Genomic DNA, 17736 nt, shown 5'->3' with positions numbered 1-17736 from the left:
GGGACCTTGAAAGATACAGAAGCTTTACATTTTGTGTAAATAATGCATCAGTTGCCCTGGAGTTTTCCTGGATTATACTAATTTTGTTAGTTTGTAATAGGGGGAGAAACACAAGGTGTTGCTTGGGTATTGCCCTCAGCCTGTGGCAGGTGGTGTTTGCAAGGGGGGTTGGGCGTTTGCCCTGTGTTCCAGTCTAGCTCTCTTCAGCTGACAAGGCAGAGGCAGTGGCAGTCCTAGGCAAGGGCTAGGGGGAAAGCTCTCAGATATGCGTGGTCTCTTGTACAGTTTTGTGTTTGGGCAAGTTTATAACTCAAAGTGCTCTTTCTTGCCTCCTCTGGGCTGTCGTGAAGTTGGGAGATGCCCCCATCTGCTACGTGGAGTGGCTACCATCTAAATTCATGGTGGTCCATGTGCTGCTACTAGTAGTATGCCTGCAGTTTGGGAGAGCATGTTGACAAAAAACTTTATAAAACATAGTATGATACATAAGTCCTTTCTGGTTTGTTTGTGTTTTTTTTTTTAAAAACTTCATGTTTCTGTAAGGAACTAGATACCAGGTGACGAACAAATCTCATAAAACTTTTGTACCAAAATGCTTAAGGGTACATTACAGTTCAGAGGAAGTACTAATTCTTGCCTATTCACTCATGATTTAATGTTAAGTAAACATAATTGTGATTCTTTTACATAATCATAATGAAACAACTATCAGTTTACATTTCCATGCAGTACAGAAGTATTGTGAATGGCAGTTGTTCCTCAGGGACATTTCTGAACAGGTAAACTAATTATGTAACTGAGACAAGATGTTTTTATGATCTCAGCCTTTTATAAGTTGTTTCTTACAAACAGTGAGACCCTTGACTATTTAAGAAAAAAAAAAAAAGGCATCCCATAACCATGCTGTAAACAAATGATTTAATTCAGGGTTTGGGCAGGCAGAAGGGTAAGCCTGAGCTCTTGCATTGAAACTGCATACACTATACATTAGGTGTTTATACAAATTAAACTGAAATGCCATTGAACTAATTTGAGGTACTTGCAGTGGTTTGCCTGTTAGTTAGGAATTTTCCAGCAGAATACTGTTTTTGCAAGATTGCAGCTCTTGGCAAGAATCTTCAGTTTTTCCCAGAATGGCTTTGTTGGGGAAACTGAAACAAAAGCTCTTGCTCTTGAACAGCTTGCTTTTTCTACTCTGCCTCCTGTTTTGACTTCTTCGTTAACAGATTTAGTAAGGAGCTTGGAGAATGAGTTACCATAAAAGCCAGAGAAAATTTTTAAGTGGAATATTTTAGATCATAGAAGTTACCTTTCACAGAACTTTTGATTCTTGTTTACATGCCAAATAAAATTGTTTTTTAATGGGAACTTTAAGAATTTTCTGTGAAAGGTAAGTCTGAGATCTGACCAGCTCTGGTGTTTTTGCAAGGGAGATCAAAGGTAAGGATGTTGTAGGGTTTATTTTCTCTCCCTCTCTTCTCTTCTCTTAGCACTGAATATTGGATTCAGCCTATGGTAATGTGTTACAGAATCGTTCCAACCTGTTTTCTCCATTCAGACCCTGGATTTCAGGATGTACTGCTTGTGTTGTGTTTGCATACCAACCAGTACATTTACACGAAAGAGAAGTTGTAGCTGTTGGCCTGGGCTAGTAAATCTCATCTCTAAACATCACATCATGGATCCCTTAAATTTCTCCTGTTCCACCTCCTATCAAATGGCAACTGTTTGATCTCTTGTGGGTGTAAACGGAGTGAAACTTCTCTGAAAACTGTAAATGATGTCTGGTCATTTGTACTTGATGTTTTAGAGAAAGAGAGTCAATGCATTCTTCTTAGCGAAAAGCACAGTGCTTATGCCAATTGCTACTGGCTTTTATTTCACAATATAAGCTTTGTTTATTTTTTATTTACAGCTAGGTAAAAGCTGTCTAAAACTTATGTGTCTAACAGGTGCATTTTAAACTGGAGGATTCTGATAGTGATGTGTCTTGAAAGTGCATTATGATTATCAGTCTTTAGAACAAGGTATTACTATTGGTCAGATTAGTTTTAAGAAATTGTATTTGTGTAGTGCTTTCGTTCATCCCAAATTAGCAGCTGAAACAAAAAGATACAATCCAGCAACTTCTTGTAATTTGGATCTAATTACAGTCTTATATTTGGATCTGTTTGCCTATGCAGTTCCTTGGTGGTTTTTAGGCATGGGGATTGTAGGATAGTGTCTCAAAATTTTTATTCTACTGACCATAAAAATTAATTTCTGCAGTCACATTCACTAAGTGCTGATCAATGGCTGTTGATAACACTAGTGATGACCAGTGAAACTTGCTTTAGAAATCAATAGAACTAAAGTTGCCTTGAGAAGGGAGCTCATTTTATATCTATAATCCTGTGTTACTTAAATGGATGTGCTGCCTCCTAGTTAGAAGTGTGACTGTGGTGAAAAGTCTTAGGGCTTTAAAAACTGGTTTTACTGTATGTTTAATTTAACCTCCTCTGGAAAAAAGTTCAGAACTTATTAGATGTTTGTAGTGATAAAAAACCACTATCTTGATAAATCTTATTCTGTTTTTATCTGTGGCATTGAAGCTGGTTTCAGTTACTGGCTATATGCCATTTATAAATTTGTTCTGTTGAATGATGTTCAAAGCAATATGCAAGCTGCAGCCATTCCAAACATGATAAATTCCCACGGAAATGATCAGTCTTAACAATTTTCAGTTATTCTGAAGACTCGATATGATTAATTAAAATCATTACTTGAAGTAGCTGGGACTTGGGGGAAGAGCAATTTGGTTTCCATTCTCTGCCAACAAACTAAAAAAGTTCTTACATACCTGTCTCTGGAGTGCTTTGGCTTGAAATAATAGCTGTCATAGCATTTGAAACTGAGCTTATATTAAGAGGTACTTTTTGATAGGAAGGAAATGGCGTTTGCATTTGACAAGTGTTTCTTTTCACAGCGATAATTCACAGGTGTTCCAGGCTAACGTTTTGCGAACCCGCAGGAACAGTACCACAGTTATGAATCGTCATAGTCTGGTAAGAAAACTATTAGACCAACTGCATTAGGTCCAAAGCAGAAGTGTGCAAACAGGATTAAAGAAGAAAATGAGATTGTAGTCTGTGAAACTAATACCACATGTTCTCAGAAACAAGGCTCTAGACTGTGACATTAATACGCTGCAGCTATAGTGAAATGTTATTTATAGACCATTTGACCTTGGAGAGTACTTATATTTCATTGTGATCATAACTTCGTTTATAAAATGCAAGCAGATGTTCTAAGGTAGAGTAAGAAAGGTAGTTTGCAAGGAAAACTAATTATGTAGATGTATTGTTGTTCAGCAATCAATGTGTTAATAATTTCTGGTGCTTAAAAGGCAGCGATGTTCTGATCTTAAATTGTCTTTTATATGGTAATGGCAAAATAGACTGTTGTAATCAACAACTGATAGAACAAGATAGAACTGGCTGATAGAACATGAATCTTGAGACTTTCAGAATGAATGATTCCATATCTCTTAGAGACGCTCATTCATTATTTCAACTTTTGTCAGACTGCTGTTATTACAGTTCCCCAAATCTGAATTTTTAAAATATTAATCTAAACCCATGGTGCTTCAACCCAGAGAAAATACTGCATATCTTGTGGTTTAGTGTCCTACAAATTGTGGTAGAAGGGTGTGATTTTTGACTGATTTAGAACACCTGCACAGGATCACATAGACAGCATGGTTTGCTAACCCTTAAAGGGTTAGGGTACATGGGATAGCTATTTCCTCTAACCTAAAGGAATTTTTGGTCACTTTCATGTAACCAAAATATAACTTTTTCCCCTAAGACAGCCTTAAGAAACAGATAGACACAAGATTATATCCAGCTGCATTCAGCTGATTATTAGTGTTTTGGAAAAAATCAAGCTATGTTGGGATGGGAGGGGAGTAGCAGAAGTTTTCTTTTTAGGTATATTAAAAAAAGTCCCAGTAATGCTAACAGCAATTATCCTGTTTTTCTTAGCTACCTTTTGAAGATGCTTTAGAAATAATTTGTTAGCCCCATGTTAATGGTTGTAGAATACTACTCTACTGTTTTCTTGACTGATGCCCCTTAGCTAAAATTCTGTTTTAAAATCAAGACAGACAACTACTTTGCATCTGTAACAGAACCGGGATACTTATGTAAAAGTCTAGGAAAATTGGTGTAAAAGGCTTTCTCCTGCTAGGATGTAAAACCTGATAGAATGTATCATGGTATAGATTTCTTTGAACAACAGTCTCTTTCTTCGTATATATTTTTAGGGTGGCAGCATAGGGTAAATTTGTTTATGCATATGGTCAGATGAAAGGAGAAACAAACAAAGGTGGAAGCTGAGTTTATTGTGTCTACTTCTTAAAGATCCTCGATTGTTGGGCAAAAAAAGATGCTAGTTTAGGGTGCGTTGCCTGGAATTTTCTGGGAAGTAGGAGCTAGTTCACTGATGGGCTAGCTCTTCTGGCTGCCCCTAATAGAAGTTGCAATCTTCTGGACTGAACCAGTGTTCCCATCTTCATGGGGTGATGTTCTTAACCACTTCACCTCACTTTAAGGTAATTAAAAAGCATCCTGAAAGTTAACTTTCTTCTTCACTCCCAGCAGACCAGGTGCTGACAAAATACAGTTGAAATTTTACTTATGCTAAAAATCAAGTGCTACATTGACTGCTAGATCAGTGCCTCGTCCACTTTGAAATATTTCTTTGAATTATGGTCTGGGTAATGGTTCTGTTGAAGATGACAGGGAGAATGGAATTGGAAAGAAGCTTAGAGATTATCTCATCCTTCTGTGTTCTTAAACCAGGATCATCCATAGATAAATGATTCTGTGAAAATAATTAAACTTTCAGCATTAAGGACCCTAAGCAACCTCACCTGGTATTCTTTCTATAGCAAAGAAATAAGCATAGGTTTATGATGTTTAGAGATTTTCTAAGGAGTGAGAAGACATCTACTTTGGTAAATTAAATTTTAGAATCAATAGGTGATAAAGTGTACTTCAAAACCCACTTTTTTGTATTTAGGAAAACTAATCCAAGTTTTATTGCAGTGTAAGCTCTTATAAAGAGGGTGAAAAGATTCACTAGGTAACTGAATTTAATTTGTTAATTTAGTAGTATAAGTACAACTAAAATTTCATGTTTTGCTAGACTGGGGGAAAAAATTTATTAGCATTTGTCTAATCTGGGTTGTGTTCACTGTCATGGGAACAGTGGGAATTGCTAAAATGCTTTGATAACTGAAGGTCATACTCTATGTAGCTCCATCTTCAGGGCTGTTTTGGTTGCTCAGCTGAATTCTAAAATCTTTTCTTTTTTGAGTAGCTTGTCCAAGTCTCAGATTCCAAGTCTTTTATAGTGATGACTACAGTGGCAGCTATGCCATTTTGGCTGGGTCTTAATCTGCAATTTTCTGACACTACATGTAATTGCCAAGGAAGGGTTAGCTAGGCTCAGTATCTGCTGTTTATTTCCTTCCAGAAGGTATCAGTGGCATCTATTGTGTAAATGTTTTGGTGGTTTTTGTTTTGTTTGTGTGGTTGGGGTTTTTTTTTGTTATTTAAGCCAAACATTTTAGTCTGTGGTTAGCTGTTTAGGTGCTATTTCAGCAGAAGTTGATTTTTTAAAATTTTATTTATTTTAAGCTGGGTAAATTCCCTATTAGGGTTCATGGTGTGGCCCCACAAAGGCCTGCGCTGGCAGAAGACAGGGGGCACTGCAGGGACAGCAATGGAAGGGCAGAGGCACCAGGGGCAGGTGACTGCTTACTTTGGCTGTGCTGCCTGCCAGACTGGCACTTCTGAAACTTTACCTTTAGTGAAGAAGGTTAATCTAACATGCTGGAGAAGGGGGAAAAGGAAAGGTGTTTCTCTTCCATGTGATAGTCTAATAATTTGTAATGTTTTTTACTGAGCTTTGTGCTCTCTTAAAACATTGGGGATTTGAATAGTATGATTTTAACAAATGTGTTCAATCTGCTTTAGCAAGTATCCTTTAAAACTGACTGAGGGTTCTTTTCACAAGAATTAGATCAAAGCACTACAAACAGGGAAAAAGTGAGTTTTAAGCACTGACGAAGCAAGGATCATGACTTGTTGGAAACAAGATGTAGGATCCTCAGAGTTAGTGGGTTTAGTTAGTGCATTAGATCCTGCAGAGGAACACTTAAACTGTCTTTCTGTAATTTTTATTTTACACTGTGAGCCACTGGTTTTGTATATATTCTATTAATGTCAAACCTTAAAGCATGTGGATCACAGTCATAAAATTAAAATATAATGAGTGGAACAAATGCATTTCTACTGTGGAATGACAGAGTGAATAGGCAGGAATGTACTATTGTCTAAATCCTTTTCTCTGTGTGAGAATCAAGGTCAACTCAAGGTCCACATTGGCTGGTACAGCTTGGAGGAATTTTTATTAGGTGCACAGGATTTTTGGGAGCCCAGTATAATAGTAAAGCGAACCTAAACTGGACTTAAGTAGCAGCAAATCAAGACATTATAGCTGTTAGACTTTAGTAGCATATATTACAATGACTAAATTCTGTGTCGTGGTTTAACCCCAGTCAGCAGCTAAGCACCACGCAGCCGCTCACTCACTTCCCCCCAACCCAGTGGGATAGGGGAGAGAATCGGGGGGCGGGCAGGAAAGAAGTATAACTCGTAGGTTGAGATAAGAACAGTTTAATAGGACAGAAAGGAAGAAAATAATAATTATGATGATAACAATAATAGAATGACAATAAAAATAGTAAAAGAATTGGAGTATACAAAACAAATGATGCACAATGCAATTGCTCACCACTCGCCGACTGATGCTCAGTTAGTTCCCAAGCAGCATTTTGGCCCACCCCGGCCAACTCCCCCCAGTTTATATACTGGGCATGACATCACATGGTATGGAATGTTCCTTTGGCCAGTTTGGGTCAGCTGCCCTGGCTGTGTCCCCTCCCAACTTCTTGTGCCCCTCCAGCCTTCTTGCTGGCTGGGCATGAGAAGCTGAAAAACCCTTGACTTGGTCTAAACACTACTTAGCAACAACTGAAAACATCAGTGTGTTATCAATGTTATTGTCATATTGAATCCAAAACGTAACACTATACCAGCTTCTAAGAAGAAAATTAACTCTATCCCAGCTGAAACCAGGATATTCTGGCACAAACATTAGATATCCTCTCTGTGAGTCTGATAGGCTAATATCTTTTGTGAGAAGAAGGGTGTGATGTCTTGATGGTTTTTTTAGTTTTGTTGTTTTGTTTTTTTGGTTGTTTTTAGAAGGAGGATTCTGCATATATGAAGCATTAATAGTCTGTGATAACTTACCATAACCTTTTGTTTAAGACAGCAAAATCTTTGTGTTCTCCATGGCATTGATTAGAAGATGGTGCAGTAAATGGTTAACTGAATGTTTGTTAGTTCTCCAACTTTAGCATGATGAAGAGCTGTAGTAATGTTTTGTGAAGCCTCATGCCGCATAAAGTATATAAACACTAAGTAATAATGCAAACCTTACATGCTGAATGCACATCCATTTTAAAAAGACACCTTGTTTTTCAGAGGGATTGCCAGCTTACAGAGGAGAAGTTAAACCTCTATTCCAAGTTTTAGCTTTGAATTTTTGATCCCTGAATGGATTATGACAGAAGTCAACTGAGGGTCAAACATTTGAGGGATGGTAAAGGAAATTATATTTTGAGTAAATAATCACTTTTAATGACTTGGGTTTGAATATACAGTTTTAGATCATGGTATTCCACTGAGATCTTGATGCAAAACTGACAAAATTAACAGAAGACCATCTTTAGTGACATCCTCTCCAATTTCACCTGAATTGGTGAAGCTCTTGAGAAACCATAAGGAAGGTATTTAATTCTTTGTTAGCCTTCTAATAGCTGATTGTTTTCACCTGTCAAAGTACTCGTTTATAGGCAGACAACAATCCAGAAACCTTTTTGCACAATGTGTTTGTTTGGCTTTGTATTTTTAAAGGATCTATTTGGGAGCCTTCTGGATCACTTAAATGAAAATATTTATGCAACCATATGTATTAAGGGTGGCAGCGTGCTAGTTAAAAGCAGCTTCATTCTGTAGTAGAAAAGGCTGTGAATTCTAGTTGCCTGGAAATGAAGTGAAAGCCAGGCTGATACAAATTAGCATCTATGAGCATACAAAGCACTATAATATGGAAATGCATAATATGTTCTTGCAAGTAATTAATGTAGTTTATATGTACTGAGAATGTTATAAATGGTTTGGGTTTTTTAATTTACTTTTTTTTTTTAGTTTGGGATAACACTATAGAGTGGTTACTAACATTCCTGCACCTTTCCCTTCCTCCTTCTGTAGTTTCTAAGTGTGTTTCAATTGTACGTGGCTTTGTTTTGCAGTTTGTGCCATCATCTCCCATCCGTATTCCTAGCAGCCGTCTTCATCAGATCAAACAGGTAAGCATAGATTCTAATTTTTTTTTAAATTTGATATTGTTTATAGGCAGTTGGTTTTTTGGCAGTTAATGTGTAATGTCCTTCAAATGGCTATAGATTTTACTTTGACACTGTAGTATAGTCTGCTGCAGTCTGTCATTTCAAGGTGTTTTCAAAATTAAAGGCTGTATCTTGTCAGCAGAGTTCTAAATTTCATGAAGTAGATAGCATCTTATAGTGAGAAGAAGATTTGAGCAGAAAGAGAAATCTTAAAATGGACATTTTATAAAGGAAACCTTTAATGTAAACCCTTAGGTTGAAGTTTCACCAAGTTTTTGGCAGTAGTGCCAGCATAAATATTCAGGCCCAATAACAAAGTGTTCCTTAACTTGTGTTGGCACAAGACTTTTGTGCAGCCAGCAAATCAACTGGATAAGGAAGCACTCTGGCTAAAAAATAGTTTGGACTCCTCTGGCTAGGCTATTTTTCATCTGTATAATTTTCTTATTCAGATTGCTGTACTTGTGCTGTCACAGCATGAGCAGAGGGGGAAGGGCTCTAGAGCAAACACTTAGGAAGGGAGCGGGAGTGTGGCAAATATCTGAGTAGGCTTAAATAGCACTGCTACCAGACAACAGACCGCAGTCTAAAGACTCAAGTTTTAAAATCAACAAGCTCAAACTCTTGTGGCTCCTCCATTTTAGATGTCGACTTTTTGACAGTAGAATGTTTATAAAATTGTCTTGAAGAGGCTTGATTTTTTTTTTTAATACTTCCTTTTTTAGCTTGCTACTTTTCAATGGGTAGGCTTGATTTTTACATGATGAAAAGTAAGAAAACAATTTAATACTTCAGCATTTTCAGAGTATGATGTCTGAAATGATGGAAGGCACTTCTGCTTTACACCTCAGATATTTAAGGTGCATGCATAGTAATCCTGAAGAAAGTAACTGCTTGCTTTCATTATGTAAATAATTTACTGGCTTAAAGAGACTCTGAAGCACTCAAGTCAGTTGTAGAGCTGATTTTGTCAATATAAAAAAGCTTAGGATTAATATGTAAATGTGATGAGAGCAAGGGGATGAACTGCTGTGGCTATATTGCTATATTACTTGAAGTAAAGTTTGAAAATTCAATTTTTTTGAAAATACTTCTGTGCTCATAATTGTTCCATACATATGTTAAAGCGAACAATGACATTTCCTAATTTGTGTTTGATCATTAAATTCACAAGTTGAAATTCCATGTACTGTATACTTACTGGCAAAGATGGGAATCTGTGTGATTTATTTCTGGATCTCTTTCAAATCTTAGCAAATAATCACACAGTTGGACTATGTTAGTAAGACTCTTCCTACATATGATGAAGATTGTGAAGATGTTTAGTTGAACTTTTATTCTTGAACTGGCTTGAATTAGTGAGTCTACTCATCCACTCAACAGGCTGGATAGCATTTAGTTAGTTTTAAGGAATGGTGTCTACTGAAGAGGAGATTGAGTCAAGTTTGTACTTTAACTTGGTGTTAATGTTTTGTTTAATTTTGCATCTTCGATCTGTTTTAATAATATTTTACGGATGTTTTAGAAAAAAACCCACTACATCCCAAATTCATTGTGTACAGTGCACTGTATAGTAAAGGAAATTCTGACAAGTATCTAGTTAGTTACTAATCCATAGAATAAAGCTAGAATCCAGCCATGCTTCTGAGGATTATCTGTACTAGTTTCCACTTTTTGAGGTACTATTATGCAAGACTCATAAATACACTCTAGCATGTGCAGAATTTTTGGTTCACTTTATCATTGTTCAGTTTTGTAACTACCTCTTTGATAGTAACGAATACGAAAAAGCTGCTTGAGAAACAACCAACTCCCATAAGCACTTCTTATGTGATGGTGTCTCTTTCTACATCTCTTTGCCATCCTCTCCCCCTCACTCCTTTTCATGTAGTGAGAGCTTAAGTTTATTGTTGCTTGACCGAGTTGAATTAAATTTTCCACATACCAAGTTGAAATGAAACGAGCTTTTCTGATTTGCTGTAGCAAAGCTTTTTTTTTATTGGTCTTAATTTTTCATCTGCTAATCTTTTAGGAAGAAGGAATGAATTTGATGAACAGAGAAACAGTACGTGAAAGGTAAGCATTAAGGCAAACTAGAATACTTCATGCATTCTTCTATGGGCCTGGGACAATACATTTCTTTTCTTCTTTATAGAGAAGTGCAAGTAGCAATGCAGATGAGCCACTCATGGGAGGAGAGCTTGAGCCTGGTAATGCATTCGTGCTTTAATTGTGTTTCTATTATCAGTATCAGGACACTAGAGACACTCTCATGTCAACATTTTCTTTTATAGTTTGACCTACAATTAAGGTGTTAGTGTATCACTATTTTTGAGCAACAATTTTTCACACTAACAAGGCATAGAATTATCAGTTGTTCAAGGATACATGTAGGTTCCTTGGGCTGGTATGTCAAAAGAAAATTGCATGGATGTCTGCCTGTTCAAATTTTCTTCCGTGTTCTGATACTCACCAAGTAATGTTTAAGGCTTTTTGTTGTTGTTGAGCATAAGCTCATAAATGGCTACCTAAAAATTATTAATATGATGGAGGAAAGCTTGGGAATCTTACTCAATTCCACACCAATCAGTCCTTTTCATGTTAAGGTACTTGCTCATAAGATTAATTATATGTACTATTTACAGAGCGACAATGATTTTGAAAAATCATCATCGCCAAAGCAAGTAGACTTTGTCCCAGTTTCTCCAGCTCCTTCACCTACCAGAGGAATAGGGAAGGTGAGCAAAAAGTGGTAGTAATGGTTTTATCTTGAGTAGTGCTAAATAAATTCAACCAAATTAGTAGCAAAACATTAAGCCACCTGCTCCATTCTACCTCAGCTGCAAATAAGAAACTAGAGAGTAAACAAAAAAAAAGTTAAAACCCCAAAGCAGAAAATACCAGCTAGCAGTTGCACATCTTGTGGATGTGCATTTCTGTGGACTGTTCAACTGTTAATCTGTCATTAATAAACCTTATTCTTTATTTGCCACCTTCTTGGAATAAGAGGAAGGGGCATACATTCTTATTGTATGAACCATAGTCTGTTTAACCAGACTATGGTGAAATAAATCTTTGTCAACTTGCATGTATTCTGCATGAAAATGGAATCTGTCCAATTTTTTACCGTTTTTTTTTCTCAGTAACAAAAAGCGGTATCTCAGTATACCCAGCCATATTTGATTGGTTGCTTAAATTGGTAGTGGGTTGCTATCAGTTCACCTGCAATAAAGATGAGTTATTACCATATGGGTGTGATACAGTGTTTATACGTAAATAACGCAAACTGTTTTACTCTCAGCAATGTTTCTCACCATCTTTGCAAAGTTTGGTGAGTAGCAGTGGGTTACCTCCAAGTCCTAGCCCAAGTCCAACAAGGCGATTTTCAAGGTAAGTACCAGATCATATCAATAATAGAAAGTTGGTGTAGCTTGTTCACAGTAGGCTTTTGAAATACCAGAATTTGTTATGTACATACTTGATTTCTGATCACAAATACAGCTTTAATATATTCATGGAAACTTTAGGTTTTACAATGCTCTAAAATATTTGTTAAAATTCTCATGTCATAGTGTTGGGAAAGTGGGCTGCACTGTGGCATCTCTCTTCTCAGTGTAGTCTCTATATTGCTCTTAATCACATCTGAAGTAATTGAATCGAATTCTAAGGGGAAAAAAAACCCAAACAAACAGATCTAGGGTTTGTTACTGATTCTGGTTTTAGTTGCATGGGATGTTTTGAGTGATGTGGGCATACAATTAAATTTTATTAGGCCCTAACAGTTCAGCAAAGTACTGCCTGTCAGCTGAGAAGTAGTCAGTACCTAGATATGTGCTTTTAGACTGCCCCAGATGTGAAATAATGTGATTAAACTTTTTCTGTTAAGGTCTTTCTTCAGGAATAAAAAAAAAGGACTGACTTTGGATAAGCTGTTTTAATGCCTCTTTTCTTAGTGTTTTCCATTTAGCAATTTGTTATCTGAATATCTTTTGATTCTTTATGTGTTTTCAGGCTTCCTTTGTTAATGGTGATAAGTATAGCATATGCCTTCTTTTAGCAGGAGAAGCCAGAGTCCAATTAACTGCATTCGACCAAGTGTTCTTGGGCCAATAAAAAGAAAAGGTACAGTATTTGATTTTGGCTAATATGCCAATGTGTTAATTTTATCATAATTCATATAGCTTTCCTCATAATTCTGTTCAATGGGCTGATACTTCAGAGTGACTAGAAATAGTCAGTATTACAGATGACCAAATAAATGGAACTGTTTGTAGGGATGAAACAGATAAATTAGCTTTTACTGTTCAGTAAAACTAATAATTGTTCTGTTCTTATGCCTCTCCATTGCTGTAGTCATACAGATCTGATAAGAAACTAATGTAACCTGCTTAACAAAACAAGAAATACAACTATTGGTATATTTCACAATAAAAAATTTTGAAAGTCCTGGCTAACTGAAGCACACAGGTACTGTAGATTTAAAATCGTCCTTCAAAATCAAAAACTGATGCAGAGACCTGATAGATACCTTAGAGCTTTTTTGGGAAATGTTTCTCTTATCTTCCTACATTTTTCTTCAAGTTTAACTCCTGGTTATTTTATTGCATCTGGTTTTATATCTTCATGATTCACCTTTGTAAAAGAACACTTCTGGCTCTGAGACAGCTTTTAAAATACTTCTATCTGAGTTCTGTCATAGCCTGTTTAAGCATATATCTTTGCTCTCTTCCTAGTGTATTTGGAAATCAAAGTCAATATATAAGTTTAGTGACAATCCTGAACTTTGTTTTTATTGATTGCAAGAGGAAAAAAAGCTTTCCTTATTCTCAGCTGCTTTACTTTGGTGGAGCTAGGCAGTGAACTGATAGCTGAATAAACTGAACCAAAAAGATTATTCTTCCCTACTCTAAGTACAGATACTATCTGTATCTTCTGTACTAAGATATCTAAACCTCAGTTCATAACGCACTAAACTTTCCTGAAGCTTGGACTAAAATGTTTCCAAGAAATAGACAGCCTTTAAAATTTCAGCATTTAATGTCTATGTTTTGCTTATAAAATAACACTCTATTGTAACAAGTTTGAACCTCTATTCTGTTTGCTCTGTAGAATTACATTGAAAGTAGATTTTAGTTTAAATGAGTAATAATTTTTATCACTTCTTATCTCTTACCAAAGGTGTAACAGAGATAGAAGATCATCCAAAAAGATTATTCCAAGGATCCACCAACATGCTTTCCCATGAAGTTTCACATCAGGCAGACCTTGGGGGATGGTAAATGCTGTGCTATTTATTGTGTCAATTTCATCATAAGCGCTACAACTCTTTTTTTCATCTAGCTATGATCATGCTTGAAGTTTTTTATTATTATCAATACAGACATCCCGTAATTCTGAAACACTGAAATTATCACACTAAACGGGCGGTAATATTCACTATAATTTTACAATTTCTAGGACTGACTGTTAACATGCTTCACGTATATGGGAGTTGAGCATGTCTAGGAAAAGATACCTCATAGCTGGCAATTTTTGGAGTGTAGTTTCACATTGCAATCAAATGTGAATGCTAATGCTTGTGGATGGATTGGGGTTTTTTTTCTTCTTTTTTCCCCTTGCTCTTAGTCATATAGGAAAATTAGTCTGTCTCACACTCCCTGCTGGGAGGAGATAAAAAGTACTACATAAAAAATCATGACTTGAAATAGCAAGGGATTTTGATTTAGTATTTTAGTCAAGACGTTAATAATACATAGGGTGTACCCACACAACTATCAAGACAGGGTTGTTCACAGTACATTTGTCGTTTTTGCTTCTCGGCCAATGTACATAGCTGTGCACAAGCTTTGAGCCCATTGCAGTGGCAACAATAGATGTTTTAAAGGTACTTTAAAAACATACCTTTTTGCACACCCTATTCATCGTTGGCATGGCAGTGCAGGTTCAGTTGCTGCATCTGAGTTTAGGAGGTGGTAATTTTTAAAAACAATTTCATGCTATTGCTGATGATAGATCACCTATAGTTATAATTTTTGTCCTGTGAAATATGTAGTGAATGGTACAACTGAAGTGTGTGCAGTTCATCGTTGGCTTTCCTTACAAAAGAGGCCTCTGGATATATGCTAGCCCACGACCTTGTAGGAGATGGGGTAAAGCTTGCAATGAATTGCTCAGCCCGATGCTTCTAATCTGTATGCCATTTCTGGGTGAGCTGAAGGAGGAAATTGGCAGAATGTTATCTGTCTGATTGGAAGTGACTGCAAGGTGTGTAGCTGCAGATTTATTTCAAATCATAGGGCTAGTTCCTTCAAAGATGTACGTTTGTTTTTAAAATGGCTTTATAATGAATGGAGGCTCGTATTTGAAACTTACCAGGAAGAGTAGCTCATTTCTTCTGTCTTGATGTTACTCTGTTTTCAGTCTGTCGTCACATGCTCTTGATGACAACAGAAGCAGTGCAGGCTCTTCCTGTGACTCACCAGCTGAAGTCGGCACCAACACAGACTCTCCAGTCTCACTTTCTGACCCCAGATCTCCTTTTTTACCAGTAGATCTTGCGGCTAAGTTACCTATTGATTGAGAAGCAGAAGTCTGCTAATGGACACCAAGAAACAGGCTGGACATCAATAAGACTTTCTGTTGTGTGTAACTGATTCTGTTCCTCATAGGAACTTTCAGAAACGTCATTATTTCTAGAAAACTTCCAGAATAGTTCCTTGAGGAGGAATTCACATTTCTAGTGATTTGTATGACATTTACTAAAATACAGTAAGCATTTGAATTGCAAACATATTTGATGCTAACATCAGTATGCAAGCTGTTGATTTACAATGAGTATTGGCTTGTTGGCATAAGTTACAAATACTGTGTGTACATTCTGCTTGTGGAAGACTTGGCTTTCCATCAGCCACCAGGCAGTGTCCTCACTAATACAAAGTGGTGCTTATGTAGTAACAGATAACTTTCACATTTGTCCTCAGTTTGAAATCAATGAAGCAGCTTACTAATTTGTTTTTATTTCCCGAGTGTTAGATATTTATATTTTTTGTTCTTCATATGAAAGGGGGAACACTAGGTGGAGGGAATTGATTCTTGTCTTCTATTATGATTGGCTGTTAATCAATTCTGTGTTCTAATAGATGTCAAAAGGACAAGTTGGTGAATTGTCAACTTGAGTTTATATGTTGGATTTCATTCATGATCATGACTGCTGTTGTGACTAAATTCAAATTAAGTGTGGATGGTCGTCTGGGGTTTTGTACTGTGGGTTTTTTTTTTTCTTCCCCATTTAGATGATGTATTAGAGTGGTAGATCCTCTGTTAAAGGTCTTTTAATAGGGAAAAATAGTAATCATGTTTGGATCAAAACATTAAATCCTGAAGTTTTAGTATTTAGTACTTCAGAAGTGCATTATTTTAAGAGACAGTATTTGTCCTCATATATGACTTTTGTTGGACAAATACAGTGAGGAATCTTGAATGCCTTTTTACAGGCTGAGGTGATCAAACATATTTAATCTGTGTTTAATCTCCTGATGTTGCTTCCTCAAACAAGGGCATCAAGTTATTTCTGCTGTTGAAAACTTCAGATGCTGATTGGAGGCCTAGAATATTGTAATCTGAGATGTTTCAGAATTCTTGTACTGTGTTTGAAAAGTCAGTGGGTTGAGGCATCCTGATCTCAACTCTGAAATTCCCCAGACAGGAGGAAAAATCTGCAAACCCCACCATAGACAGCTGTTTCAGATTTTCCAGTGGCAACCTCGTTTTGGCTGTTGACTCCTGTTCTGCAATTGAACTTTCCCAGCTGTGTCCCCATTTGTATATGTGTATGCGTCTATACTATGTGGTTTCAAGACTTCTCCCCAGAGAGGTTAATAATGAAGCAAAATGTTTTATTTTTAAACACTAATCTTTGTAATGTGTAATAAAGTGCAAAAAGTACGGAAACTTCCTCAAGTAGGAGAAAAGCCCACTCTGAACTCTGCTGTGAAAGATTCACGTGGATGAAGCTTTGATTGACAGCAGTCATCAAAACTAGAAATGGACGACTCGGAGTGCAAAGGCCTGGTGACCTGAGGACCAATGACCAGTTTCCGTATGTCCTTATTGTAGAATGAAAATAGAATGTATTTAATAGTTTTACTCAGTTCAAGTAAGATATAACATGGTTTACTTCTGATTTCATTCCTCTTTAAATTATTGTAATAGTCAACTTACTGATTGCAGTTCCTTTTTAAATTCAGGCTGCCTTTCATCCCTGTGGCAGATGGACAAGCTTGTGTTTAATGTCTGTTTGCTGTCTGTCTAATACGGCATAGTTTCATTTTGCAATTTCAGGTATGTGCCAAAGAGTTGCTGTGCATTCACTCTTTTGTGGTGAGGGCAAGACTTGTTTTTTTAAGTCTTGCTTATTTCTTAAGAATGAGCCCCCTGGTGTCTCTTCCAGTCTTTTTGAAAGATGCATCAGTAGAGGGGTTTAATAGTTGCGTGTGGGTCAACTTGTCTCTTTTCTGTGGAATATTTATGCTATTTTTCAAATAAGTGCCAATAAATGGAAAAATAAATGTGTTTTGCTCTTTCTGCACTCTGTTAGAGAGGTAACCATATTCTTGTTTTCATCTGTGATTAAATGTTTTTCTTTTTAAATCAGAATATCTATTGTAACCCGCTTCCACCCACTCTAGTTTACATTTAAGTTGGCCTTAAAATCTGCAGCAGACTTTTCTGTTTTCCTGGTGGAATGCTATCTTAAAGTTCTGTGATAGTTCTAGGAAAACCGAAGAATAAACCCAAACATTTTCAAAAGACTTTAATAACTAACCATGTCCCTAGTTTATACCTAAAGGAGGTCCTGGTGAAATAGTTTGGAAGATAGAAGCTACAGCTGGCTGATGGACAGTACTGAGGCTCTTGCCCCTTGGGAAGAAGTGGGGAGTCTTTGTGGTTTGCCTTAATAGGGCAAGTAATGCTGTTGGAGGAGAGAGAAATAGTTCTCTATCTGCAGTCATTCCTTTCCCTGCTTTTGCAAAACAGAAATCACTTTGAACTTGTGGAATAAGGCATCTCAATTTCTTGTCTGTCCGTGTCATCAAGAACCTGCAGTTTTGTGCCCTGGAGTCGAGACATGTATAGGTTTTTTTCCACTGAAATATTAAATTTTGGAACCAAATTATCCTGCAAAATATGTATCTGGATTCAGGGAATTAGGGTGT

At 36.7% G+C, this 17736-nt stretch overlaps 1 protein-coding gene across 2 annotated transcripts; it reads left to right on the top strand.

Annotated features, from left to right (window-relative positions):
• Window positions 1-2968: 2968 nt before the first annotated feature.
• Window positions 2969-15754, top strand: LOC104834837 (protein FAM122A). Of its 2 annotated transcripts, none has more exons than XM_010572486.1 (9): window positions 2969-3044; window positions 8426-8482; window positions 10554-10597; window positions 10677-10731; window positions 11167-11259; window positions 11823-11911; window positions 12582-12643; window positions 13700-13796; window positions 14942-15754. In XM_010572486.1, exons 1-9 carry the CDS (start codon window positions 3027-3029, stop codon window positions 15099-15101), a joined length of 675 nt encoding a protein of 224 aa, XP_010570788.1. In that variant the 5' UTR covers window positions 2969-3026; the 3' UTR covers window positions 15102-15754. The 2 variants fall into 2 exon arrangements, with proteins under 2 accessions (XP_010570788.1, XP_010570787.1); XM_010572485.1 differs by having other exon boundaries at window positions 12579-12643.
• Window positions 15755-17736: the final 1982 nt, after the last annotated feature.

This window comes from Haliaeetus leucocephalus, unplaced genomic scaffold (genome assembly GCF_000737465.1).
Source record: "Haliaeetus leucocephalus isolate CR32 unplaced genomic scaffold, Haliaeetus_leucocephalus-4.0 Scaffold340, whole genome shotgun sequence".
NCBI lineage: Eukaryota > Metazoa > Chordata > Aves > Accipitriformes > Accipitridae > Haliaeetus > Haliaeetus leucocephalus.
Note: the sequence above shows the minus strand (reverse complement) of the source record. Positions and strands in the feature narration are given on the sequence as shown.